At 36.6% G+C, this 23,929-nt stretch overlaps 1 protein-coding gene and 1 long non-coding RNA gene across 4 annotated transcripts; one reads left to right on the top strand and one right to left on the bottom strand.

Annotated features, from left to right (window-relative positions):
• Nucleotides 1-4,900: 4,900 nt before the first annotated feature.
• On the top strand, nucleotides 4,901-19,945 carry rufy2 (RUN and FYVE domain containing 2). Of its 3 annotated transcripts, XM_059566560.1 has the most exons (20): nucleotides 4,901-5,003; nucleotides 5,211-5,373; nucleotides 5,443-5,593; nucleotides 8,358-8,531; nucleotides 8,961-9,078; nucleotides 9,501-9,602; nucleotides 11,050-11,173; nucleotides 11,262-11,326; nucleotides 11,438-11,503; nucleotides 11,638-11,707; nucleotides 11,794-11,895; nucleotides 13,094-13,210; nucleotides 13,326-13,493; nucleotides 13,578-13,675; nucleotides 15,536-15,655; nucleotides 15,771-15,900; nucleotides 16,573-16,667; nucleotides 16,751-16,799; nucleotides 16,950-17,030; nucleotides 18,972-19,945. In XM_059566560.1, exons 3-20 carry the CDS (start codon nucleotides 5,518-5,520, stop codon nucleotides 19,113-19,115), a joined length of 1,899 nt encoding a protein of 632 aa, XP_059422543.1. In that variant the 5' UTR covers nucleotides 4,901-5,003; nucleotides 5,211-5,373; nucleotides 5,443-5,517; the 3' UTR covers nucleotides 19,116-19,945. The 3 variants fall into 3 exon arrangements, with proteins under 3 accessions (XP_059422543.1, XP_059422542.1, XP_059422544.1); XM_059566559.1 differs by lacking the exons at nucleotides 4,901-5,003; nucleotides 5,211-5,373; nucleotides 5,443-5,593 and adding an exon at nucleotides 6,286-6,818; XM_059566561.1 differs by lacking the exons at nucleotides 4,901-5,003; nucleotides 5,211-5,373; nucleotides 5,443-5,593; ... (4 more) ...; nucleotides 16,950-17,030; nucleotides 18,972-19,945 and adding exons at nucleotides 6,286-6,818; nucleotides 14,897-15,272.
• Nucleotides 19,946-20,638: 693 nt separating this feature from the next.
• LOC132157287 (uncharacterized) lies at nucleotides 20,639-22,235 on the bottom strand. The gene is made up of 2 exons (XR_009437532.1): nucleotides 21,807-22,235; nucleotides 20,639-21,278 (listed from the first exon to the last, which is right to left on the bottom strand). It is a non-coding gene; the product is annotated as an uncharacterized LOC132157287 (long non-coding RNA).
• Nucleotides 22,236-23,929: the final 1,694 nt, after the last annotated feature.

The raw sequence follows: 23,929 nt of genomic DNA, 5'->3' as shown, positions 1-23,929 counted from the left end.
CTGAGGAAGATTGTGGAGAAGGACCAATTCCAGACCTTGGGGGACCTGCGGAAGCAGTGGACTGAGTCTGGAGTAGAAACATCCAGAGCCACCGTGCACAGGCGTGTGCAGGAGATGGGCTACAGGTGCCGCATTCCCCAGGTCAAGCCACTTTTGAACCAGAAACAGCGGCAGAAGCGCCTGACCTGGGCTACAGAGAAGCAGCACTGGACTTTTGGACAAATTTTGCATGTCATTCGGAAATCAAGGTGCCAGAGTCTGGAGGAAGACTGGGGAGAAGGAAATGCCAAAATACCTGAAGTCCAGTGTCAAGTACCCACAGTCAGTGATGGTCTGGGGTGCCATGTCAGCTGCTGGTGTTGGTCCACTGTGTCTTATCAAGGGCAGGGTCAATGCAGCTAGCTATCAGGAGATTTTGGAGCACTTCATGCTTCCATCTGCTGAAAAGCTTATGGAGATGAAGATTTCGTTTTTCAGCACGACCTGGCACCTGCTCACAGTGCCAAAACCACTGGTAAATGGTTTACTGACCATGGTATTACTGTGCTCAATTGGCCTGCCAACTCTCCTGACCTGAACCCCATAAAGAATCTGTGGGATATTGTGAAGAGAAAGTTGAGAGACGCAAGACCCAACACTCTGGATGAGCTTAAGGCCGCTATCGAAGCATCCTGGGCCTCCATAACACCTCAGCAGTGCCACAGGCTGATTGCCTGCATGCCACGCCGCATTGAAGCAGTCATTTCTGCAAAAGGATTCCCGACCAAGTGTTGAGTGCATAACTGAACATAATTATTTGAAGGTTGACTTTTTTTGTATTAAAAACACTTTTCTTTTATTGGTCGGATGAAATATGCAAATTTTTTGAGACAGGCATTTTGGGTTTTCATGAGCTGTATGCCAAAATCATCAGTATTAAAACAATAAAAGACCTGAAATATTTCAGTTGGTGTGCAATGAATCAAAAATATATGAAAGTTTAATTTTTATCATTACATTATGGAAAATAATGAACTTTATCACAATATGCTAATTTTTTGAGAAGGACCTGTATATATATGTTTTTTTTTTCTCTCTTACAAAAACACAGATTTGCTAAAGGAGGCTTTTTTCACCCCTCTCCCAAAGCCATGTGAGACTGGATGCACTTTATTTCACTACTTATGGACTGTTGAACAAAAACACCTGCCCATGCCATTATAAAGCATTATTTTCTACCAGCTGATTCAATCATTACAACACAACGTTTGTGCACACTTGTAAGTCACTTTGATGAGAACACGTCTGCCAAGATCATAAACATAAGTATGACCTAATTATACTTGCTATGTGACATAAAAGCACGCCTCATCATTCATTGTGAGCCTTGAGGTCAACACTGAAAATGAACCCGCAATCATAAGTCAGTGGACAGTTGCATCGTGCATTCATATCTATGAGTCAACACACAGTGCAGTGGTTCAGAAAGAAATCAAGAAGCATTTCTGACCTCATTAAGTAAGAATATAAATTGTAGTTGAAACTAGATTTTTACATTTTGGAAGAAAGCAGTGAAAGGAAAAGGAGAAAAGAGATGTCTGTGCATGAAAAACTTGCAGTCACAATGCTAAAATGTTAGAGTTATTGCCAGAGCATTGCTATTCTGTTGCTAAGATGTATTAAATGGTTGCTACAGTCTTCACTAATCCAAATCAAAGAAGACCAAATTTAAGAGGCTATTTTATTATCTATCTGTTAAAGTTAAACAATACAGAAGAAAAGACTAGTTGCTATTTCCATTTCATCATCACGTTAATACTTGCATGAAGGCATAAAAAATAGTAGCAGTTCTTAATGAATAAGGCACAAAATTAAAGCACAAACAATGCTGGATAAGTTCCATAACAAACTGTATACTTAGGGTCAGCGATTCTTAAAAAAAAGAGTGGAATCTTGTTTCCTCACATTTCCTTCTTTTTTTCCCTGCTTGTATGAAATAAAAGATTTTTGCAATGGATCTTTATGATCATATTGAATTACATTGTCTGAAGACCAAAAGACAATGTGTATTACGATGCCATCCCACGTTCTTCAGCAGGAGGTCTTTATATATTTAATAAGCTGAGGTCTTTCCTCATTTGAGTGTGTTCCTTAAATAGACAAGATTATAATTAACTCCTTGGGCTCAGTTAATAATGAAGTAGAAGAGGACTGTAGGTCTTGCTGTCTTCAAGACGCTTTCTTGGACTCATTTATCGTGTCCTTTGGCAGACAAATTAAAGTATTACTCAATATCATTATCTGCGCACACACAAATCCTTTTGAGATATTAATTTCAGGCCATTGTCATAACTGATGTTTGAGATCAAGAATCATCACTGTGCTGTCTTGAGTTCTGAAAACACATTAAAATTGCAGTACTAGAAGTTAACTGACCTTGCCTATATCCTATGGTTATAAATGTTACACCAGCCTGTCATCATGTCATGTTGTGCACAGAAACTATGAATATTAAACAACAAGAGCATCTTTAAACTTTGACTCTTTCACAGGAGCTTCACAGTGACAGTCGAGTGCCTCTCTATGGCAAATACCTTCTTCCCAAGGGTATGGAAAGACAAAATATGCACTCATTATACTGATGTGAAAGATCAGTGCTATTTAAAACCAACCGAAATCTTTTAGCGAGAATTGACTGAAGGGAGTGCCGAGGAGTCAGCAGTTAATCAAATGTTGTTGCCTGGTTAAATGTCTGAAGAACCCATCAAACTCAATCAGATGTGATTTACTATTTATGGCATTGCCAATGATTCTTGGTCCCATGCCTGTGGCTTCTTTTCAGGCACCTTTGAACTGATGTCAAGTGTCTTGAAAGATGGAACCAAATCCAACAAGGCCATTGGATTCTGTTCAACAGCAAGATTATCCAGTTTGATGGTTCTTGTGATTTTCACAGGAAGGCATCCATGCTGAAGGCTCGTGTGATTATGAAAACCCTCCTCTCCCTTTATAATGATGGCTGTGAGATCTACTTTTACATAATGTATATTTTCTATTTGTAACATTGCATAAAATAACTACTTGGTGGAAAGCTAAAGTGTGTAATTACATGTAAATTTTGAGGCATGTAAATTTTAAAGGGTTAGTTCACCCAAACATTTTATTTACACCATGTTTTACTCACCCTCGAGGTATCCTACGTGTATATGACTTTCTTCTTTTTAGATGATAAAATAACTCTGATTGGGTTAGTCTGAAAGAAGAAAGTCATACACACCTATGATGCCTTGAGGATGAGTAAAACATGGACCAATTTTAATTTTTGTGTGAACTAACCATAATATACATTTTGAATATTTTATTTGATTGTTTATGCTGGAAGTCCTTGGAATTGGTTGAAGCCATCCAAGATATTATTCAAGCATATTATATTACTACATAACGAATGAGTGTTACGAGTGGAACTACCTGTATCAACTGTGGTTATTATTTTTGGCTGGTTCTATCTACAGTGAGCATACTTAAACACACACCCTTTCTACATTATCACACGCAGTGTATATAAGCTTTTGATTTGTTTGCATGAAAGGCATGAATGTAACTATTCAAAAACTCAAGGAAGTTTAAGTGTATTAGTTTAATGTAAAGCACTTGAAGACAGTGAATAAGATGAATGCTCTTTACTGCTTGCCCTCTATTCACAACAATTAGCTTCATGCTTTCAGGAGGTCTACAAGTACAAAATCCACTTGTGAAGACTTCAGTGAAGTCTGAAGTGGACGTTTATTTAAAATTAAAGGCAGAAAATGTAGATAAAGTAATTGAAGAAGTAATGATGAGATGGATTCATTAATGATGATTTAGTAAGAGTGACCCAAAGATTCATGCCTGTCTGTGACCTGCTTCAAATTATGAAAAAAAATAAAAATCTGAGTGTATCTTAGAAACACACTTAGTTTACATTTTGGAAAGACCACTTAACAACTTATAATAAAGTATTATTGCATGATCCAAATTGATAAAAGACCAAATTAATACAGTTTATGATTTTTTTTCTCCCTCTCTCTCTTTTTGGAAGACACTGCCATCTTCTGGTTAAAGATAAGGCATAGAAAGAAAGGAATTTTGTACTGAATTTCAGGGAAGTCACTGAATAAGATAATGGCATTTTATTAATATTATTTATTTAAAGAAAGACTGAATACAGGTAATGTTGTACAAGATCAGATTAGTTGAAATAAGGCCGTCCTGAGAATTTCCCACCTTTTCAGTTTAATTTTGACTCAAAATGAAAAGTCTCTTATGTACACCAAGACTACATTTATTTTTATCACAAATACAGTAAAAAATAAAAGTAAAAAAATAAAAAAAACTTTACAAAAAAATACAGTTTTCTATTTTCAAATATTTTAAAATACTATTTATTATTACTGCAATGGCAAACCATATATATATATTCATTCTGATATGCTGATTTGGTGCTCAGGAATCATTTCATATTATTAACAGCATTACAGTTATGCTGCTTCATATGTTTTTAATTAGAATTGGTGCTAAACACTGCAGATCAGTGTTCCTCCAAGAACAGGGTTGAATATATCCTTGCTGAATAAAAGTATTCATTTCTTTTAACACTAGTGTATATTCATGATTTTCTCTGAAATGAGCATGCATTTGCACAAAATCATCACACAAAATGCAGCTGCAATAAGCATTGTAGGTAATACTTAGTGGTACAGTATGCCTGTCACATTCATGCTTCTTACTCTTGCAGTGCAGTATCCTTCAGAATCCCACTTCCTGAGCAGCCTGCAGCTCCACACTTATTGGCTGGCAAGTATGCTCACATGTCCCACCCCTTTGTTTGACCGCCTCTGCTACCCTGCACTCAGCTGTTCCAGCGAGAGACATCTCCTCCCAACTGCCGGCTAGTGCAGCAAATGGTTGCACCTCATCTAATCAGCTTTCGCAGCCCAATAGTGCCAGAAGAACACCAGCACCTGGTATTGACTTAACAGGGGTAAGTGTGTGCATTATTATGTTGCTGCAGCACCACTGAGTGATGCAGTTACATTTTAAAGCAGAAGTAAGTGCCTAAGCAAGATGACAAAGCATGAGATGTTTGAATTCATTCTTGTTATCAGCTCTACAGGTTTACTGCACTGAAATCTTAAGGTGTTTTTTGCTCAGTATGAATGTGCAATGCATTTTCTCACATGTGAGCCGGGGAGTGGTGCAGGAAATCAGAGTCATATGATAGCCAGATCCTGATCTGCAGAAATCTAGAGAAACATGTTGAGTTTGTGACCGAGTCTGGATGTAGGTCATCAGCTGTATGCAGCAGTCTGCTTTTATTTTCTGCAATTTCAGTTAGTTACAAATAAATCACAATAGGTATGCTCTTAGTTCAGTTAGCCATAAGTAAGTGATGTTTAAATGTTAACCGCCTTTGTATGTGTTTAGTGTATTCAGGGCTCATTCAGAAACAAGACGTTAATCTTCAGCCTTCACCCTGAAAGGGGTTGTGGAGCAGCAGTCATGTATTCCCCTCAGAGCCTCCACCGCTGGGGCATCACCCATAGCGAAAGTATGGAGCGTTTGGCCTACAGTCAGGGTAAGCTTCTAGAACTTCAAATACAACGTTAAACAATACAAATTATATAAGTTATATTTGTTTGGAACTGCAGACCCATGCCATTGTAACTAGCACTGTATGGTGACACCCTACTCTACAAGGAGAATAATCCTGACTCAGCACCAGTGAGGTATTGTCAGCAGAGGTTAGTGTTTATTTTAAAGCACAAGTTTAAATTCCTCACTGAAGAAAAGAAGTTACTTTTATTTTCATTAACTCAAAATTTATCGTGGGGATTGTGATTGATTCCAGTGACTTTTATCTTTTTGAAAGATTTCACCCCCTTCACTGAAAAAAATGATTAATTGAATTTACTAAAAATTAAGTGGTTGCAATCAATTTATTTTAGCTATATTTAAATAAACTAATTTAGTTGATTAACTAAATTGATTCAGCCAATTTTTGTTTATTTAAATGTAGCTAAAATAAATTGATTGCATCCACTCACTACCATAAAAATGTTTAGTAAATTTAATGAACCATTTTTTCAGTGTTTCACGCCAAGAACGATAACTATAAAGATAATAAATAGCCTTTATATAGCCTATTATATAATAATATAATAAATATAATGAGTTAAGGCTGGCTAAATATTTATTAGTTCAGGACAATGTTCCATACAAACGGTAGAGGGTAGTATCCATACTACGTATTTCTTTTACATTATGACACCACCCCTTTGCTGCAGACGGATCGTGCTGGAGTGCTCGATCGGGTGTAAACAAATCTACAATCTAGCTATTTGATCGCTGGAGATATTATGATCATATGAATGGAAAACATATGTCGTCTTTGGGGCGTTGACAAGCAGCATCAGAAGGGAACGCGCCCGAATTACGTCATTAACTGTTTATCAATGCCGCTCAACACATCACCGCCGTGGTTAGGTGAAGCGTTAACCTAAACTGTAGGATATTGTCGTTGACGATGGCGACACCTGCAGAACAGGACCTCGTGTTGGCAGAAGCAGAGAACAACAAAGAGAGAGCGCAAGTGTTCGGTATCCTCAGATTGCAGGAGGATAAATCAGCCGCCGGTGAGAAAGTGAGCGCCGCTGCCATGAAATCTGGAGACGGGAGATGGCAGGCGCCTATATTCGCGTTAGCCAGAAAAGCGTCAGAAACCTTCTCAGGTGGCATTCACGTCTTGCCCAAAGTGCCAGAGCCCAAAACGTCGCCTTTTTCCGAAGAATGGGGGGCCAAGGGTAGGTTATGATAACATTAAAGCCCGTGGCTGAGGTCGGGATTCAGTTGTTCAGATGCGTGTATGTATACGTGTATGGCAAGCCGTTTTAACATTGTCTGCTTAAAACTGTTGTTTCTATTACTTATTTTAAATGACTAGTAATATATATATATATATATATATATATATATATATATAAACTGAAATTTATTTAGTCAGTTGCCTTAAGTATTATCCCATTGCTACTAGTCAGCATCCCAATAGTGTGTGAAGTAGGCTAACTAGTCCATTATCACTGGTAACGAATTGCACCTTTTTCCATTGAATTTAATTTGGATCTGTGCGGTTATGTATCAGCTGTTCACGTCTGATTAGAAGGTCTATATAAACGCAGTTGTTGCTAATAGCAGTTCCATTTTTACTAGTAAGATATATTGTATTGTTTAGTTACCTCTCACTATTCAAATAGTCATGTGTTCTGATTGTTACTAGTAACGTTTTTAATCTTGCTAGTGAGATTTTTAATTGAACTATAAAGTATACATTCAGACTAAGGATAATTTTTTTTTTTTTTATAAATGTGAAATTATTAACACAGTGCCTAGTAAATAAATAATAAGTATGATTATATAATAATTAGTCAGTAGTGAAATTGAAAAATAGTCATGTACTAAATAATTCTTCTGGTAATTACTAGTAACAGTTACAAAAATACATCATAGTTATATTAATTTTAAGACTTTTATTATACTGGCTTGCCATACAACATTTTCTGCATGATGTCATAGTGGTATCATGAAGAGTGTGCCTTTGTGCATCTTATAAATCTTGGTGTTTTAAGATTACAAAGCACCAGTTAATTTGTACAGTTACTGTAAGAAAAATATTTTACTGATGAGATAGGCCTATCAGCCAAATTAGTATGCCTCTTGTTTTTTTATATGATTGGTGTTTACCCCCCTCCCATGATCATGACAAATGACCAAACTGATGGTGAATTAGTTTAAATATAACAATAAGAAGAGATGCACAGCTTATGAAGTTATTTACCCCAGAAGTCTGAGAGCATAAGGCTTCATTCACAATATCCAAATAAATTGGAAATGGGAACGAGCCAACATAAGTGGGAAGTAGATTAACACATTGTCAGTATTGTTCGACACATGTTTTCATTATTCAGTATTGTTCTGAATATGTTTGCATAAGAATTATTGATTAGCCTGATGGTGAAAGCAGAGTACTATGTAACACTGACAATTCAAAACTGATAAGTATACAATTTGTGTAATATTTGTTTTTGAAACACAAAACAAAAAGTGAAATGCTGCTGTTAAGGACTTGTGAATGACAGTACAGTCAAAACCAGTGAAAGCACTTTCAGGGTTTGTTAAATTTTAAACTCAGCCATGCAAAGTGTGGTCACATGTTAGTTCTAAAGAAACAGCCAGAGGTTAAAGCACTGTGATGAGTTGCGGTTGATATTTTTTATTGACGTCCTTCTACGATAATAATGCTATAATCTTTGGAGAAATGAGTCTGTGGGCTTTGTGTCTTCCAGCATTTCGAGATCCTATGGCAATGGAACGAGCGAATCTGCTTAATATGGCAAAGCTTAGCATCAAAGGCCTGATCGAGTCGGCTCTGAGCTTTGGACGAACTCTGGACTCTGACTATCCGCCTCTGCAACAGTTCTTTGTTGTCATGGAGCACTGCCTAAAACACGGCCTCAAAGGTACAGTATGTTCAGCTATCACCGAACAGCCAGCCACAGAGAACCATCTGTTCACCACAACTGCTATAAACAATCATCATAATCATTTAAAGTCTTTATATGCTTGCTTTTTTGGTAGAATATCTGATTAAGTGTTAAACATTCTCTGTTACCAATATCTCTTTTATATTACCTATAGCCCTATGTTAGTGTTATTCTTAGGCACCAAACAAATAGCAGCCACTGTTATGCCATGTTTATCTATTATAGGAAAAGAAAATGAGGAAATGCTTTTTTTTATTCATTCTCAGATGACAGATCATCTGAAGTTGTTGTCCAGTGAGCCAGTTCTGCAACACAATTTGAACGTTTTATCAAAGCTTTTGCATACTCCGTAGTACATAATGGACCCTGAGTTGCTTAACAAACTTGTTTGTCTCGATCTCCCAGTGAAGAAATCGTTTCTTGGATACAACAAGTCATTGTGGGGGCCTCTGGAGATGGTTGAGAAGCTCTGCCCAGAAGCAGGCGAAATCGCAGCCAGTGTGCGAGACCTTCCTGGCCTTAAGTATGTTCAGTGCACTACGTTCAGCATTATTGTTACATTGATTACACTGCACACTGCACACACATCTGTAGCTTTTCAGTTTTGTTAATATCTTTCAAATGCTCTAAATAGCTATCAAGCCCACTACTATATAAATATACAAATGCTTTCTCACAGTCATTGCTCAGTACAATAAGAAATGTGCCATTCAGAAAGGGAAGTGCAAATTTCAGTTCTAGTTCCCTGACAAAACTGAAACTTGCAACTGTAAGAGACCAGAATCAAGCATATCATTATCTGTCTATCTATCTATCTATCTATCTATCTATCTATCTATCTATCTATCTATCTATCTATCTATCTATCTATCTATCTATCCATCTATCTATCTATCTATCTATGATTTTTAAATCAAGCCGAACATGTCTGTACGTGTTTGTTAGGACGCCTCTGGGCAGAGCCAGAGCATGGCTGAGACTGGCACTGATGCAGAAGAAATTAGCAGATTACCTACGTCTCCTCATCACCAGGAAAGATATTCTTAGGTCAGTACTTACCCATGATTCATTCTTTGTTCCTTTGTCACAACAGTTGTGGTGATAATTTGTGTTTCTGAGACAAACTAGTGTTTCCTGCTCAGGCCATCTGAGTGCAGTGAACAGTGCTCACTAGAGGGTGTGCATCACATGTAGCCATCTAAAAAAATCGTTCTGCTTCTACTGACTGAGTATAATTTAATATGCACCACCATTCAAAACTTTGTGGTCAATTATTTTGAAAGAAGTCACTTATGTTCACTAAGGCTGCATTACAAAAAAAAAACATTATAACAGTATTATTGTGAAGTATTATTACATTTTAAGCAATTTTACATTTAGATTTAGTCGTTTAGCAGACACTTTTATCCAAAGCGACTTACAAATGATGACAATAGAAGAAGCAATCAAAACCAACAAAGGAGCAGGAACATGCAAGTGCTATGACAAGTCTCGGTTAGTCTAACGCAGCACACGTAGCAAGGTTTTTTGGATTCTTTGATGAATAGAAAGTTTAAAAGAGCAGCATATGACTATTATGTATTAACTGTCACTTTTGATCAATTTAATGCATGCTTGGTGAATAAAAGTATTCATTAAAACAAAAAATCTTATTGACCCCACATTTTTGATTGGTTGCTCCACAACTATAATAAAGAGAATAAATATTACTTAAAAATGTATTAACTTTGTGCATGCTGTCAAAAGGCATTTTAAGGCTTTAGGAATACAATAAATTATATATAATTGAATTATTTTACAATGAAATATCGACACATTGCAATTTAATTCCTTTGATCAATATGGGGAAAAGATATTTGTGACCCTGGACCACAGAACCAGTCTTAAGGTCAATTTTATCGAAATTGAGCTTTATACATCCTTTAAAAGCTGAATAAATAAGCTTTCTATTGATGTATGGTCTGTTAGGATCTGACAATGAAAATCTGTAATCTGAGAGTGCAAAAAATCTAAATACTGAGAAAATCACATTTAAAGTTGTCCAAATGAAGTTCTTAGCAATGCATATGACTAATCAAAAATGTAGTGTTGATATATTTATGGTAGGAAATTTACAAAATATCTTCATGGAACATAGTCTTTACTTGATATCCTAATGATTTTTGTCATAAAAGAAAAATCAATAATTTTGTTTTTTTTTGGCTATTGCTAAAAATATACCTCAGCGAACTAAGACTGGTTTTGTGGTCCAAGGTCACATTTATGTTTTTATAGACCGTGTGGCTTATTTTTTCTTTTCTTGTTTAGACTGAATAAATGGAGCTAGAATTTGGACATTTATATTGAAGTGATCATGTTTGGTAGCATCCATATTTAAGCTGCAGCATTCATAGAAAATGTTCTTTTTCTATCAATCTAAAGTATTTATATTTTTTGTTTTGATACTAATAAACCAGTGATAAATGTCAAAGCATTTGTGTTTGTGCATTTGCAGTGAGTTCTATGAGACCTCAGCAGTGATGCTGGAGGAGGAGGGAGCCGTCATCGTTGGTCTTCTGGTGGGACTGAACGTCATAGATGCCAACTTATGTGTGAAGGGCGAGGACCTTGATACACAAGTATGAGCATTGTGTATTGGACATTTTAAATAACCTGCCATCTGGCTTATATTTGAGAAATATTACTACCTTGTATTGGGATCCACAGGTTGGTGTAATAGACTTCTCCATGTACTTGAAGAATGACATTGATGACTACAGAAGTGAAGAAAGGTAGGAAGTATATTTGGTAGACAATAATTGTTTGCATTAAATCAATATAATAACATTGATGTGTTATTGAATCTGTTTGAATAACTCCCTCAATAAATATGTTTTTAATAGAAATGGACAAATTGCAGCTATTTTGGATCAGAAGAACTATGTTGAAGAATTAAATAGGCAGCTGAAGTAAGTTCATGCTCTTTTTACAGCTTCTGTGATATATTTAGGATGAGTTTAAAAACAGATTCATCTACCAAAGCACTTTAAAATTTTGCTATGACTGCTTATGAATTTTATTTAAAACTTCGTCTTGGTCAAAGTTCTACAGTTCAAGGCTTACAAGGACGTGTGGAGTCCTTAGAAAAATCCAACTCCAAACTCATCGAAGAGGTACTGTTTGATTTCTGAAGAATAAGTCTCATCTGTGAAATAGAGGTATTTTATACCAACTTGTTGCTGTCATCTTTTTATTACAGTTGGCAATTGCAAAAAACAACATAATTAAATTACAAGAAGAGAACCACCAACTCAGAACAGAGAATTCAGTCATTCTTATGAAAGCACAGCAGCGTTTGGAGGTATTGTTGTGTGATTTTAATGTGTTTGTATTAGGCTTGTTGCGATAGTCGGTGTTACCGGTGATACACGGTGTTTAACCCACCTACCGGTCATAGCACTTGACCACCGGCACCGTCCCCATCGTGTTGAAGTTTTAGCCTATAGCAATAAAGCACTTAATTCAGTTAGTGACTACGTGCCTTCGTAATTTAGCGTAAGCGGAACGAGGGCCGCAGTAAAGCAGCAGGTGTCCGATTTCATTTATCATTTGTGGAGAGTGAGGCGAGCTAACTGGCAAAGGATGGCGGAAGATCTGGTTTCAAAGCGAACTGTTGCAATTTAAAATGAAGGTTTTTCGTTTATTGTTTCTCATTTAGCCTGTTTATAATTTTTTTGTACGGTGTATGCAGTTAATAGGCCTACCTCTTTTTTTAACAGCTTAACGTGAGTTTAATTTTTATATTAGTTTTTTTTTTTTTTTTTGCACTTAAGTGTCCAGTGATTATTCGGGTAGGCTACCTTATTTAACGAAGTTTTTGATGTTCGTTTGTTTCATATTCGATGGTTGTGCGGTGTGTTTTTTTTTTCTGAAAAGGGCAGGCACTTTATTTAACGAATAGTGAATTTTTGTATATAATTTCTTGTTTGATACTTGTGCAGTGGTTCGTTTTGTTAATAAATGCACTTTAAAGGTGTTTCATAAGTGCTTTTGTTTAGTTTTTGCATGGTGTTTTAAGTTATTATTCATTTTGCAATAAAGATGTGTGTAATACAAGCGAGTGTCTTATTGTTTTGTGTATTTTTATTAAGAATAAAATAAATTAACCCATGATTAATTCAAACAAATGCTACTGAATTGCCGCTAATTAAAGTGAAAGTAAATTGAGACGTGTGCACGTCTGCACGACCGCATTTTCGGCCACCCGAAATCCTCGACACGCAACCCTGGTGACACCGGGATTACCGGTTTTTTTACATGATGATTAACCGGTGGAAAAAATCCGTCACCGCAACATCCCTAGTTTGTATACAACATACATCAGACAGATAGTAGTCATGCACACAAACTTATATAGTTCTTATAAATTTTATAGTACGTTTTTGGGATCCATTTATGTTTAAATAAAAAAAAATATTATAAATATTAAAAAACATGTTTGTAAGATACACAGTATTCAGTATATACTATAATTGCTGATTTTGCTGTACTCTATTCAGATTGCAGAAGGAGATTTGAACTGTGAGCTCGACACGTACAAGCAGTCAAGGCAGGGCCTGGATGAAATGTACAACGAGGCAAGACGCCAACTCAGAGAGGAATGTCAACTCAGGCAGGTCTGTGTTAAAATAAAAAAAGAAACCTGCTATTCAGATATTTTGCTATTCAATGCAGTGGCACGCTGGCACTTAGAAGAGGTCAAACCTGTTTTTGAATGTATCTGTGCTTAAGGATGTGGAGAACGAGCTGGTTGTGCAGGTGAGCATAAAGCAGGAGATGGAAATGGCCATGAAACTGTTAGAAAAGGACATCCATGAAAAGCAAGACACTCTGATTGGACTTCGGCACCAATTAGATGATGTTAAAGCCATCAATGTGGAGATGTACCAAAAAATGCAGGTAAAACATCTTTTTTTTTTAGTTTTTTTTTTACTGAATTTGTGGTTAAAATGAGCTGTAATCAATCGATTTATTCATCAATAGTCTTCAGATGACAGCATGAGACAAAAAAATGACATGATTGCACGTTTGGAGGAGAAGACCAATCAGATAACAGCAACTATGAAACAACTAGAACAAAGGTGAGAAGCAGTTTCTAATTAATTTTGAATTTGTGTCGATCATAACATTTAGACATCATACTCCTGAAGTGCATTCAAAACATTTTCAGTCACTTTTGAGTGTTTCAAGGGTTTATTTGAATGAAAGCAGCCAGTTCAAAGTTTAAGTAAGGCTTTGTTTAATTATAATTCAGATTTTTGTTTCCACAAAGTAGCATATACTTCCATTCGAAAGTTTGAAGCCAGTACGTTTTTTTTTGCCAGCATGGGCACCTTAAAATGATCAGTAAAGACATTTTTAATTATACAAAAGATTTCTATTTCAAATAAATGTTGTTCTTTTGAACTTTCTACTTTTGCTGTATTTTTGAACATATAGTCCTAAATGCATCCTTGTCAAGCCTAAAGGCTCGTTCACACCAAGCACGATAACTATAAAGATAATGATAAAGATACAGTTCTAAAAATTGTTCTCAATATTAAAGAATAGCAGAGTCCACACTACAACTATAACGAAAAAGGCACAGAGAAACTATATGGTTGGAATCATTGTCAGAACTATTTTTTCCAGCTGATGAACGATACAAACATTGACAGCCAATCGGATTCCATCCTGCTATAACGAGCTCGAGAATTTAAAGCGACAGATGCACGTGAATAAACATGATATCGTTCGCTGGTGTGGACGCTAATATCTTTATCTTTATAGTTATCATTTTTGGTGTGAATGGGGCTTAAGAGACTTCTTTCAAAAAACATGAAGACACCTTACCATTAGTGTACAAGTGTAAATGCATTTCAGGATATGATATCTGCTTTTCCAGGTTAAATCATATTAGTGTGCATTGATGGCGTCCAAACCATCAGTGCTTTTGTTTCATCAGTAGAAGTGGTTTTTCAGAGGGTCTAGAAGTGTCGGATACATGATAGCATGCAAAGGACTTATTATGCATGTATTCTGAAGGCGCATTGAATGGCTTTCTCTTATCTAACCGCATTTGTGTTATTTTCTTGTGGTGACGTGGTGCTATCATGTCCACACGAATCATCCTTCCCTTTCTTCTCTGTTGATTTACCGCCATCGTATTTCTGATGTTTTATGACTGCACTGCTTAACAAGTTCTTTGAAATTTGAAAATCACTGATATTTACATCCTCTTTCCCTTTTTGTTCCCCTTTTCATTTCTTTTTTCTCATCTTGTCCCTTCCTATAATTCCATTGTTTTCTCTATCAACAAATAGCGACAAAGACCTACTCAGCCAGACAAGAACTCTTGCTATGTCATTTGTAAAATGCGCTAGCACCGATACAGAACACCAATACAAACTAGTCAAAGATATTTCCTTCTGATATTAAGATAAATTTGCTCTGTTACTTAACGCTAATTGTGTGGAGATACGCAGTGTTCTTAAAATTAACGAGTTGATCATTCTTTACTAGCCCCTTTTTAAGTTTTATTTGATGATGGTTATTGTTTTTACACTTACTATTTAGTAAGCAAATCTTTCTTGTTGTTCTATAGCATAAATATTTACCTGTAACATCTAACAGTCAAAGAAACCACAAATATGACATGCCTTTTATCACCATCTTCAATAAATTTGATGTTTTCAACTACTGTGACTGTTTATTATTAGTCAAAAAAAACATTAGAAAATCAAAGTAGCCTCGACCCTTATGAAATTACCAGCTCGTTTCAACTTTCTGGCTTTTCCCGTTGCGCAACATTTGTCGTCTGGCTCTGTATTTGTTCCCGCTCTATTGTGGCTGTTGAATTATGGCCATCTTTTTATTTTGTTTCCCATATGTTCCCATACATTCCCGCTCATTCCATTACATTCAGAGCCGTAGTTTTACCCAGTTGGTTTGAATTACACCAGATTGCAGGATGCCGAGAGGGAACGTGCCAGTGCTGAAGACGGGGTGCGCAAATTCAAGCAGGACTTCACAAACAAAGCTGACAGTCTCCAAAAGCAGATAACCCAGAGAGAGAAGCAAATGTAAGTTTTGCAAAAGGCTAGAATAGAATCAGAATTTTAGAATTTGTATCACAGCATCTCATTAATGCTGGAGTGGAAAATAGGAAGTGGGTTTTAATTGACACTTTTTGTTTAGGATGCAGCTGGAAACAGATTTGAAAATAGAAAGGGACTGGCGGCAGACATTACAGAATGAATTAGAAAGAGAACGAGAGACCATCGCCCAACTCACTGCTGAAGCACAGCAAATCAACGGACTCAAAAAAGTAAGATGAATTAAAGGTTTGGTTGACTGTTTTTTTTTCTAGGCTTGATTGTGTTTATGGGGTGAAGTCTAACATGTGTTAATGCTTCGTTTTAAAAAAAACACATTATTTTTCACATAATTTACTTTATTCCACACCGCTCTGTCCCTTCTCATTTGAACGCTTAGATGAGTTCCTGTTTTATGAAGCCCCTCCCTCAGAAAATACGAGATTGGTTAGCTAGTCCAGTGTGTTGTGATTGGCTAAACCGCCAGTGCTCGTCTAAACGTCCTGCCCCTCACCTCAGTGGCATGTACTCCGGTTGTAAACATTGGCGTCGTCTATATTGCTTATCAGTTTGAGCTCGATTGAGATGCATAGGATATTAGAGAAGATTATCGCGCAGAGGCAACTTACATAAACTTTCGATCATGCCAAACATTTTTCTAATTGACAGTAGATCTCTATCTTTAAGCCCTTTCAAGCCACAAGCTTTTGATGTCAAAATACAACAATTTTTCCAAAAAAAACCCTGGCGCCTTTAAGGGTTAAAAAAGTGAAATCGCAATCAACCACCCATTTAATAATAAATCTGAATGAGAAATAGGGGCTGGTGTCATTTAATGTGCTGGATATTTTTGTTTTGCTGAATGCCAAACATTCTCTGTTGGGCATGTCTTTGTGTCCTTTCAGGAGTTTCACAGGTTGCAGGATGAGAATACGCAGCTGAAGGGAATTTGTGAGGAGCAGGAACAGGCGCTGGAAGAGCTGGGCTGCAAACTCAGCGAGTATGTATGATTTAAACATCAGTGCCATTTGGGAGCCTTCAAATCATTTTATTTATTTACTCATACACATTTTTCTTATTCAGGTCAAAGTTGAAAATCGAAGATATAAAAGAAGCCAACAAGGCACTTCAGGTTCGACACATTGCTTGAGATGAACAAGAATGTACCTGGAACTTGTTTATAGACATGTGGCTTATACATTAGATCAAAGTACTACTGGAAACCACCAGGGTTTTTTTTTTTTTTCAACTGTGTGTAATTTAACATGTTCATATTAAACAGGGTGGACAGGTCTGGCTGAAGGACAAAGATGCTACGCATTGCAAACTTTGTGAGAAGGAATTTTCAATCTCCAGAAGGAAGGTCAGAGCCAAAATGCTATTCTGTAATACACAATGGTGTCTCTATCACAGCTTGCTGTCCATTCTCACACATACACACTAACTCAACTGCTCTAAATAAAGAAATTTACTGGCACAAGGAGCATACTGGATTTATGCACTTGAAAACATTTCCAAATAAGAATTAGATGATGCCTGAATAAAAGACTGCTTTTTGAAAATGATGCTCTGTACGCTTGAAGGCAAAAATTCTAAATGCATCCATCCTAGTGTGAACGAATCAGCCATACATTTTTTTTGGGACCTCTTAATTTTTAATAAAATGTCATAACTTGATCCTTCAGTGAAATGACAGACTTCTTTCTGGTGACGTATGCCAGACTTCTCCAAACATTTAAGCTATGTTCCAGTTCAGAGGCTGTATCCTATGCAGGCTGCATTCCAAGATTGTGTCACAGTGTTACGACAAATGTTGTCCCATTTTGTAGTCTTCTTCAAATGTAGCCTCAAATTGAGTCCTTTTGTTTCCTGATCTAGAAGGAAACAATGTGGCAAGGTTTAAACATTGTGCCCTGGAGATGACAGGACTTTTTTGTTTTATTTGAGCGAGAGAAAATGGCAGATTACTCATTTAAAGGGTTAGTTCACCCAAATATATAGTAAATATATATAAATATGATAAAGGCCTTCTTAAGCCAATCAATGAGTTTGTATAAGAAATACATCTATATTTCAAACTTTATAAACCATAATCTATTGTTTCTGGTAACTGTTGAACACACTTTCACAAGAGAGTGTCATTCCAGCAGATGGCGTAAGATGTAGGCGAAGCGTAGTCTAGCGAGAACCAAGTTTTGTTTAGAGCAAAGAAAAACCTTTGATATTTTGATATTTCTATTGATATAGAACTCCTCTGATATTTTTCTTTACAAATCCTCATTTTGTACCATTTTTTTTTTTTTTTGTGCTGGAATGCAACCCTTTTGTGTATGCCCATTTAGTGGAAGCCAGATATTATGGTTTATATAGTTTTAAATTTTGATCTTTTTCTCACACAAATACATGGCTTCACTTTGGATAGCCTCTATTATCACCCTGGAGTTGTGTGGAGTTTTTTTTTATGCACTTTTTAGGCCTTCAAAATCTCGACCCCTATTCACTGTCATTATAAGCTTGGAAGAGTCAGGACATTTTTTATTTTTGTCTTAAAGAAGAATGTCATAGACACCAAGGCTGGCGTAAGGGTGAGTAAATCATGGGGTCATTTTTCTTTTTGGGTGAACTGTCCCTTTAAGAGTTCATATTTGGTGTTAACTTACTCGAACATGTAAAGATACAAAAAAAACATTGTAAAAAAAGAAATGTTGACATCTTACCGAGATGTTATTTTATTGGTTTATAGTTTATTCTTTTTATTAAGCATATAATGGACCAGGGTGAACATTTAGACAGGTTGTGAGCCCTTGTTTGTTTTCAAGTCCTGTTCGAATGTTACTGCTGCTCTTCAAATGCCTGTCCCAGTTGCTAGGCGACAAGAACACTCTTTAGTAGGCTAGACTTTTCCATTTAACAGTGTTCAGTTCGACATTTGTGGACTTCTTAGGATGCAGCCCCAGAATTTGGATCTAGATATAGCCTGGCCCCTTTTCATGCAATTAAGCTGACTTTCATATTGCCTCTATCCAATCAACAACTGACGCATAGAACCATTATTCATTTCGATAATCCATTTGACTGATGTATTTCACAATACAGGAAAAAACTATACTGTTTTATCATTAAAGGGGATCTCACTCTGAAAACTTCTGATTTATGTATTTAACTCCCATGAAAAACAACTAAAAGGAAATTCCCCAGAGCAACTGTTTGGATGAATCCCAGAAAATCAGTAGTGAAGATTTATTTTTGAGTCAAGAATGGGCCCTTTAATTGAAAGCTCTCTTGCTTGTCTTTGTTTGAACAGCACCACTGCAGGAACTGTGGGGAGATCTTCTGCAATGCCTGCTCAGATAATGAGCTGCCGCTCCCCGCTTCACCCAAACCCGTGAGAGTCTGTGACCCCTGCCACGCTCTGCTCCTCCAACGCTGCTCCTCCAACGCCACGTAAGATAGAAATGACAGCACATCGTCACCAAGGGCCAAAATCAGCTTTAACTCAGACTGCGCTGTCCAGCATCATCAAAGTGACCAAAATGGATGCACTCATTTCTGTGTGTTTGAAGTTTACATTTTGCATAGGCCTGTTGTCTCAGAGAAGACTTAATGGCTCTTGTGCAGATGGCCAGTGCAGTGTTCGTCACAGAGCGTGCAATGAAAGAAAATGAGTTTACAAATGGATTAATGACTCTTTGAGTGCCAACATCTGGGCTGCAAGTAGACAGATTTAGATTATTTATACTAGTACAACACTCCCATGCATTGTATGTATACTTTTGATATATAAGGGTGAACAGGTTTCATTCCTCAAGAGTCAAAAGTAAGCAAATGCAGTTACTTAAAGGGATATCATTTCTTGAGCAATTATATTTCACATTCAGTTGAATCACATAACCTTACATTCATGTGTGCCTGAATAACAAGCCAAACTGACAAATAGGGATTTGAAATGTTTCTCAGAATCTAGATGCGCAAAACATGTATGGGTATATGTAAGTAAAAAATATGGTCAGTGCTGCTGGAGAATGACTGAGGTGGAGTCACATCAAATAGCACAGAAATAATGTTCTGAATATGGTGTTCAGGTTTCTTGTCTGCTGATGGTATTATTTCACAATTGCAGATTTACTTTGGTACAGAACTGAAACACTACTCGCTTTGAGTATTTGTGCTAATGTTTGTCTGTATGATTACTCGAAATACAACTGTTAACTTAAATGTGAAGTTTATGTATGAAAATATACATACGCCTTAAACTACTAAAGTTGATTATAATTTCAAGACTCGTTTGATGGATCTTAGCATTTATGTGATGCAGTACACACACTGTTAATCAAAGGTTTGGGGTCAGTAAGTTATTTTTGGGTTTGTCTGTTTTGAACAGATGAATTCTGCTGTAATTAAGCAAACCTAAGTTTCCAAAGTCCAATAATTGTTCATCTTAAATGTATGCATTTAGCAGACACTTTTATCTAAAGCGACTTACAGTGCATTCAGGCCAACATTTTTACCTAACATGTGTTCCCTGGGAATCTTGAAATATTACAAACAAGTTAATGTTATGTTTGCTTCAAAAGTCAGTACAGATTTTACAGCTGAAAGCCGTACCACAGTCTGAAGATGGATGTTTCAAATTGCATAGAATTACTTGAGTCTGAATTACTGAAGACTTGAGTAATGGCTGCTGAACATTCTGCTTTGCCAGCTTTAAAATACATTATTTAAACTGTTAGTTTATTTAAATGATTACATAATATTACTTTTATAGTATTTTTTAAAAAAAATAAATATTAAATAAATGCCAGGAAAACATTTTAAAAATCTTTCTGACCCTGAAGTTTTAAAGATACTGTACACAACTCTAGGCTTCACAAATCTTACGGTGTATAAAAAAAACATAATATGACCAAAAGCAAGATATAACAGTTTATTCTTTACATTACATGTCTTCAATGAACATTCTTAGGTCAAAAATAAAATATATCAATAAAAGATTTTATTCCACGGTTGTGTAAATTTCACAGGTTTCAATTAGAAATTTTACTAAGCAGCAAAAACGGGTAAACATCCAAAATGATGTTATTGCTCTGGGAAAGAAAATAAAAGTGCAGTCTCACACACGCAACTTGGGCTTCAAACTATTCACTCTTCATTCAATTCTGAGTCAAAATACATACAAAGCGCATATCTTTAGGGTTCTTTTACACCTGCCTCATTTAGATTTGTCGAATCGCTCTGGAGTTCGTTGTCCTTCTTGGTGTGGTTCGTTTGGGCAGGTGTGACTCGGGTGCGTGCCTAAAGTGGACCAAATAAGTGTACAGAGACCTCCTTGAAGAGGTGATCTCAGCGTGATTGCAAACAGACTCTGGATTGGAGATCACTCATGGTGAGAAAGCAATCCAACCCAACAGACCAAAAAACCAAGCAGTATCATAATTCATAACAGTAAATATGCTATATTAAAAGCAGCACTCAGTTTCTGATTCTGTGAGAATATTTATTGCAGTCAAAAACCAAAGAGTAGCTCTCCATATTAAAATGTGTAATTAATTGCTATTCTCCGCGCATTACAGGAATGCTGTCTAGATGAGGCCTTGATACCCGCTGGCTGTAACTTTTATATATATATATATATATACACACACACCGTATTTTTCGGACTATAAGTCACACCTGAGTATAAGTCGCATCAGTCTAAAAATACGTCATGATGAGGAAAAAAACATATATAAGTCGCATTTATTTAGAACCAAGAACCAAGAGAAAACATTACCGTCTACAACCGCGAGAGGGCACTCTATACTGCTCAGTGTAGACTAAAGGAGCACTGAGCAGCATTAGAGCGCCATCTCGTGGCTGGAGAAGGTAATGTTTTCTCTTGGTTCATTTCTCTCGGTTCATGTCAAATTAATTTTGATAAATAAGTCGCACTTGACTATAAGTCGCAGGACCAGCCAAACTATAAAAAAGTGTGACTTATAGTCCGGAAAATACGGTATACATGTATATCTGTGTGTGTGTGCGTATATATATATATATATATATATATATATATATATATATATATATATAATCTATCTTAAAATATAATTATATATAGATAGATATATTAGAGCAGGAGTGTCAGTCAGATCAGGTGCACATAAAAATGCATGTGCTCTTATTTCAATGTAGTTGTTTATGTTGAGGTTAGTCAGTGGATACTGAGAGCGGGAGTAACAGCTACATTCATAGCTATAAAGCTACAATAAGCACGCGGAGCGAACTTATCAATTCATCTCGATGAATGATGCAGAGGAACGTTAACAGGTGAACTCTGACCAATTAGATGACAGTTTTACTCACATGTGACCTGCGTAAACAGTTTTGTACGCTTTGCAATGTTGCCTCTTGAACAAGAACCAAATTTAGAAGAAAATGCAATATTGTAACAAATTAAGTCCCTGCTTCGAAACAAAGCAAACAATGTACAGGTCTGAAAACACCCTTATTTAGACTTCAACACAGAATGTCATATAAAATTCATTAAGCAAAATGTACAGTAGCCGGTCAATCTATATGCAACAGCTTAAATATACAGGTCCTTCTCAAAAAATTAGCATATTGTGATAAAGTTCATTATTTTCCATAATGTAATGATAAAAATTAAACTTTCATATATTTTAGATTCATTGCACACCAACTGAAATATTTCCGGGTATTTTATTGTTTTAATACTGATGATTTTGGCATACAGCTTATGAAACCCCAAAATGCCTGTCTCAAAAAATTAGCATATTTCATCCAACCAATAAAAGAAAAGCGTTTTTAATACAAAAAAAGGCAACCTTCAAATAATTATGTTCAGTTATGTACTCAATACTTGGTCGGGAATCCTTTTGCAGAAATGACTGCTTCAATGCGGCGTGGCATGGAGGCAATCAGCCTGTGGCACTGCTGAGGTGTTATGGAGGCCCAGGATGCTTCGATAGCGGCCTTAAGCTCATCCAGAGTGTTGGGTCTTGCGTCTCTCAACTTTCTCTTCACAATATCCCACAGATTCTCTATGGGGTTCAGGTCAGGAGAGTTGGCAGGCCAATTGAGCACAGTAATACCATGGTCAGTAAACCATTTACCAGTGGTTTTGGCACTGTGAGCAGGTGCCAGGTCGTGCTGAAAAATGAAATCTTCATCTCCATAAAGCTTTTCAGCAGATGGAAGCATGAAGTGCTCCAAAATCTCCTGATAGCTAGCTGCATTGACCCTGCACTTGATAAAACACAGTGGACCAACACCAGCAGCTGACATGGCACCCCAGACCATCACTGACTGTGGGTACTTGACACTGGACTTCAGGTATTTTGGCATTTCCTTCTCCCCAGTCTTCCTCCAGACTCTGGCACCTTGATTTCTGAATGACATGCAAAATTTGTCCAAAAGTCCAGTGCTGCTTCTCTGTAGACCAGGTCAGGCGCTTCTGCCGCTGTTTCTGGTTCAAAAGTGGCTTGACCTGGGGAATGCGGCACCTGTAGCCCATCTCCTGCACACGCCTGTGCACGGTGGCTCTGGATGTTTCTACTCCAGACTCAGTCCACTGCTTCCGCAGGTCCCCCAAGGTCTGGAATTGGTCCTTCTCCACAATCTTCCTCAGGGTCCGGTCACCTCTTCTCGTTGTGCAGCGTTTTTTGCCACACTTTTTCCTTCCCACAGACTTCCCACTGAGGTGCCTTGATACAGCACTCTGGGAACAGTCTGTTAGTTCAGAAATTTCTTTCTGTGTCTTACCCTCTTGCTTGAGGGTGTCAATGATGGCCTTCTGGACAGCAGTCAGGTCGGCAGTCTTACCCATGATTGCGGTTTTGAGTAATGAACCAGGCTGGGAGTTTTTAAAAGCCTCAGGAATCTTTTGCAGGTGTTTAGAGTTAATTAGTTGATTCAGATGATTAGGTTAATAGCTTGTTTAGAGAACCTTTTCATGATATGCTAATTTTTTGAGATAGGAATTTTGGGTTTTCATGAGCTGTATGCCAAAATCATCAGTATTAAAACAATAAAAGACCTGAAATATTTCAGTTGGTGTGCAATGAATCTAAAATATATGAAAGTTTAATTTTTATCATTAAATTATGGAAAATATTGAACTTTATCACAATATGCTAATTTTTTGAGAAGGACCTGTATGTATGTATGTATATGTATATATATATATATATATATATATATATATATATATATATATATATATTATATATTATATATTAGATATATAGATGGATTTAGATGTCC

Source organism: Carassius carassius, chromosome 14, assembly GCF_963082965.1.
Source record: "Carassius carassius chromosome 14, fCarCar2.1, whole genome shotgun sequence".
In the NCBI taxonomy this organism is placed as follows: Eukaryota; Metazoa; Chordata; class Actinopteri; order Cypriniformes; family Cyprinidae; genus Carassius; species Carassius carassius.
The sequence above is the reverse complement of the archived record's forward strand: the minus strand, read 5'-3'. Positions and strand labels throughout refer to the sequence as shown.

Bases quoted from the DNA above. Each gene is read 5' to 3' on its own strand.
- rufy2 (XM_059566559.1), top strand. From the start codon at position 6,542: ATGGCGACACCTGCAGAACAGGACCTCGTGTTGGCAGAAGCAGAGAAC. The intron at 13,676-15,535 runs GTGAGAAGCAGT...GAATTACACCAG, and splicing joins ATGAAACAACTAGAACAAAG to ATTGCAGGATGCCGAGAGGG. The intron at 17,031-18,971 runs GTCAGAGCCAAA...TTGTTTGAACAG, and splicing joins TTTCAATCTCCAGAAGGAAG to CACCACTGCAGGAACTGTGG.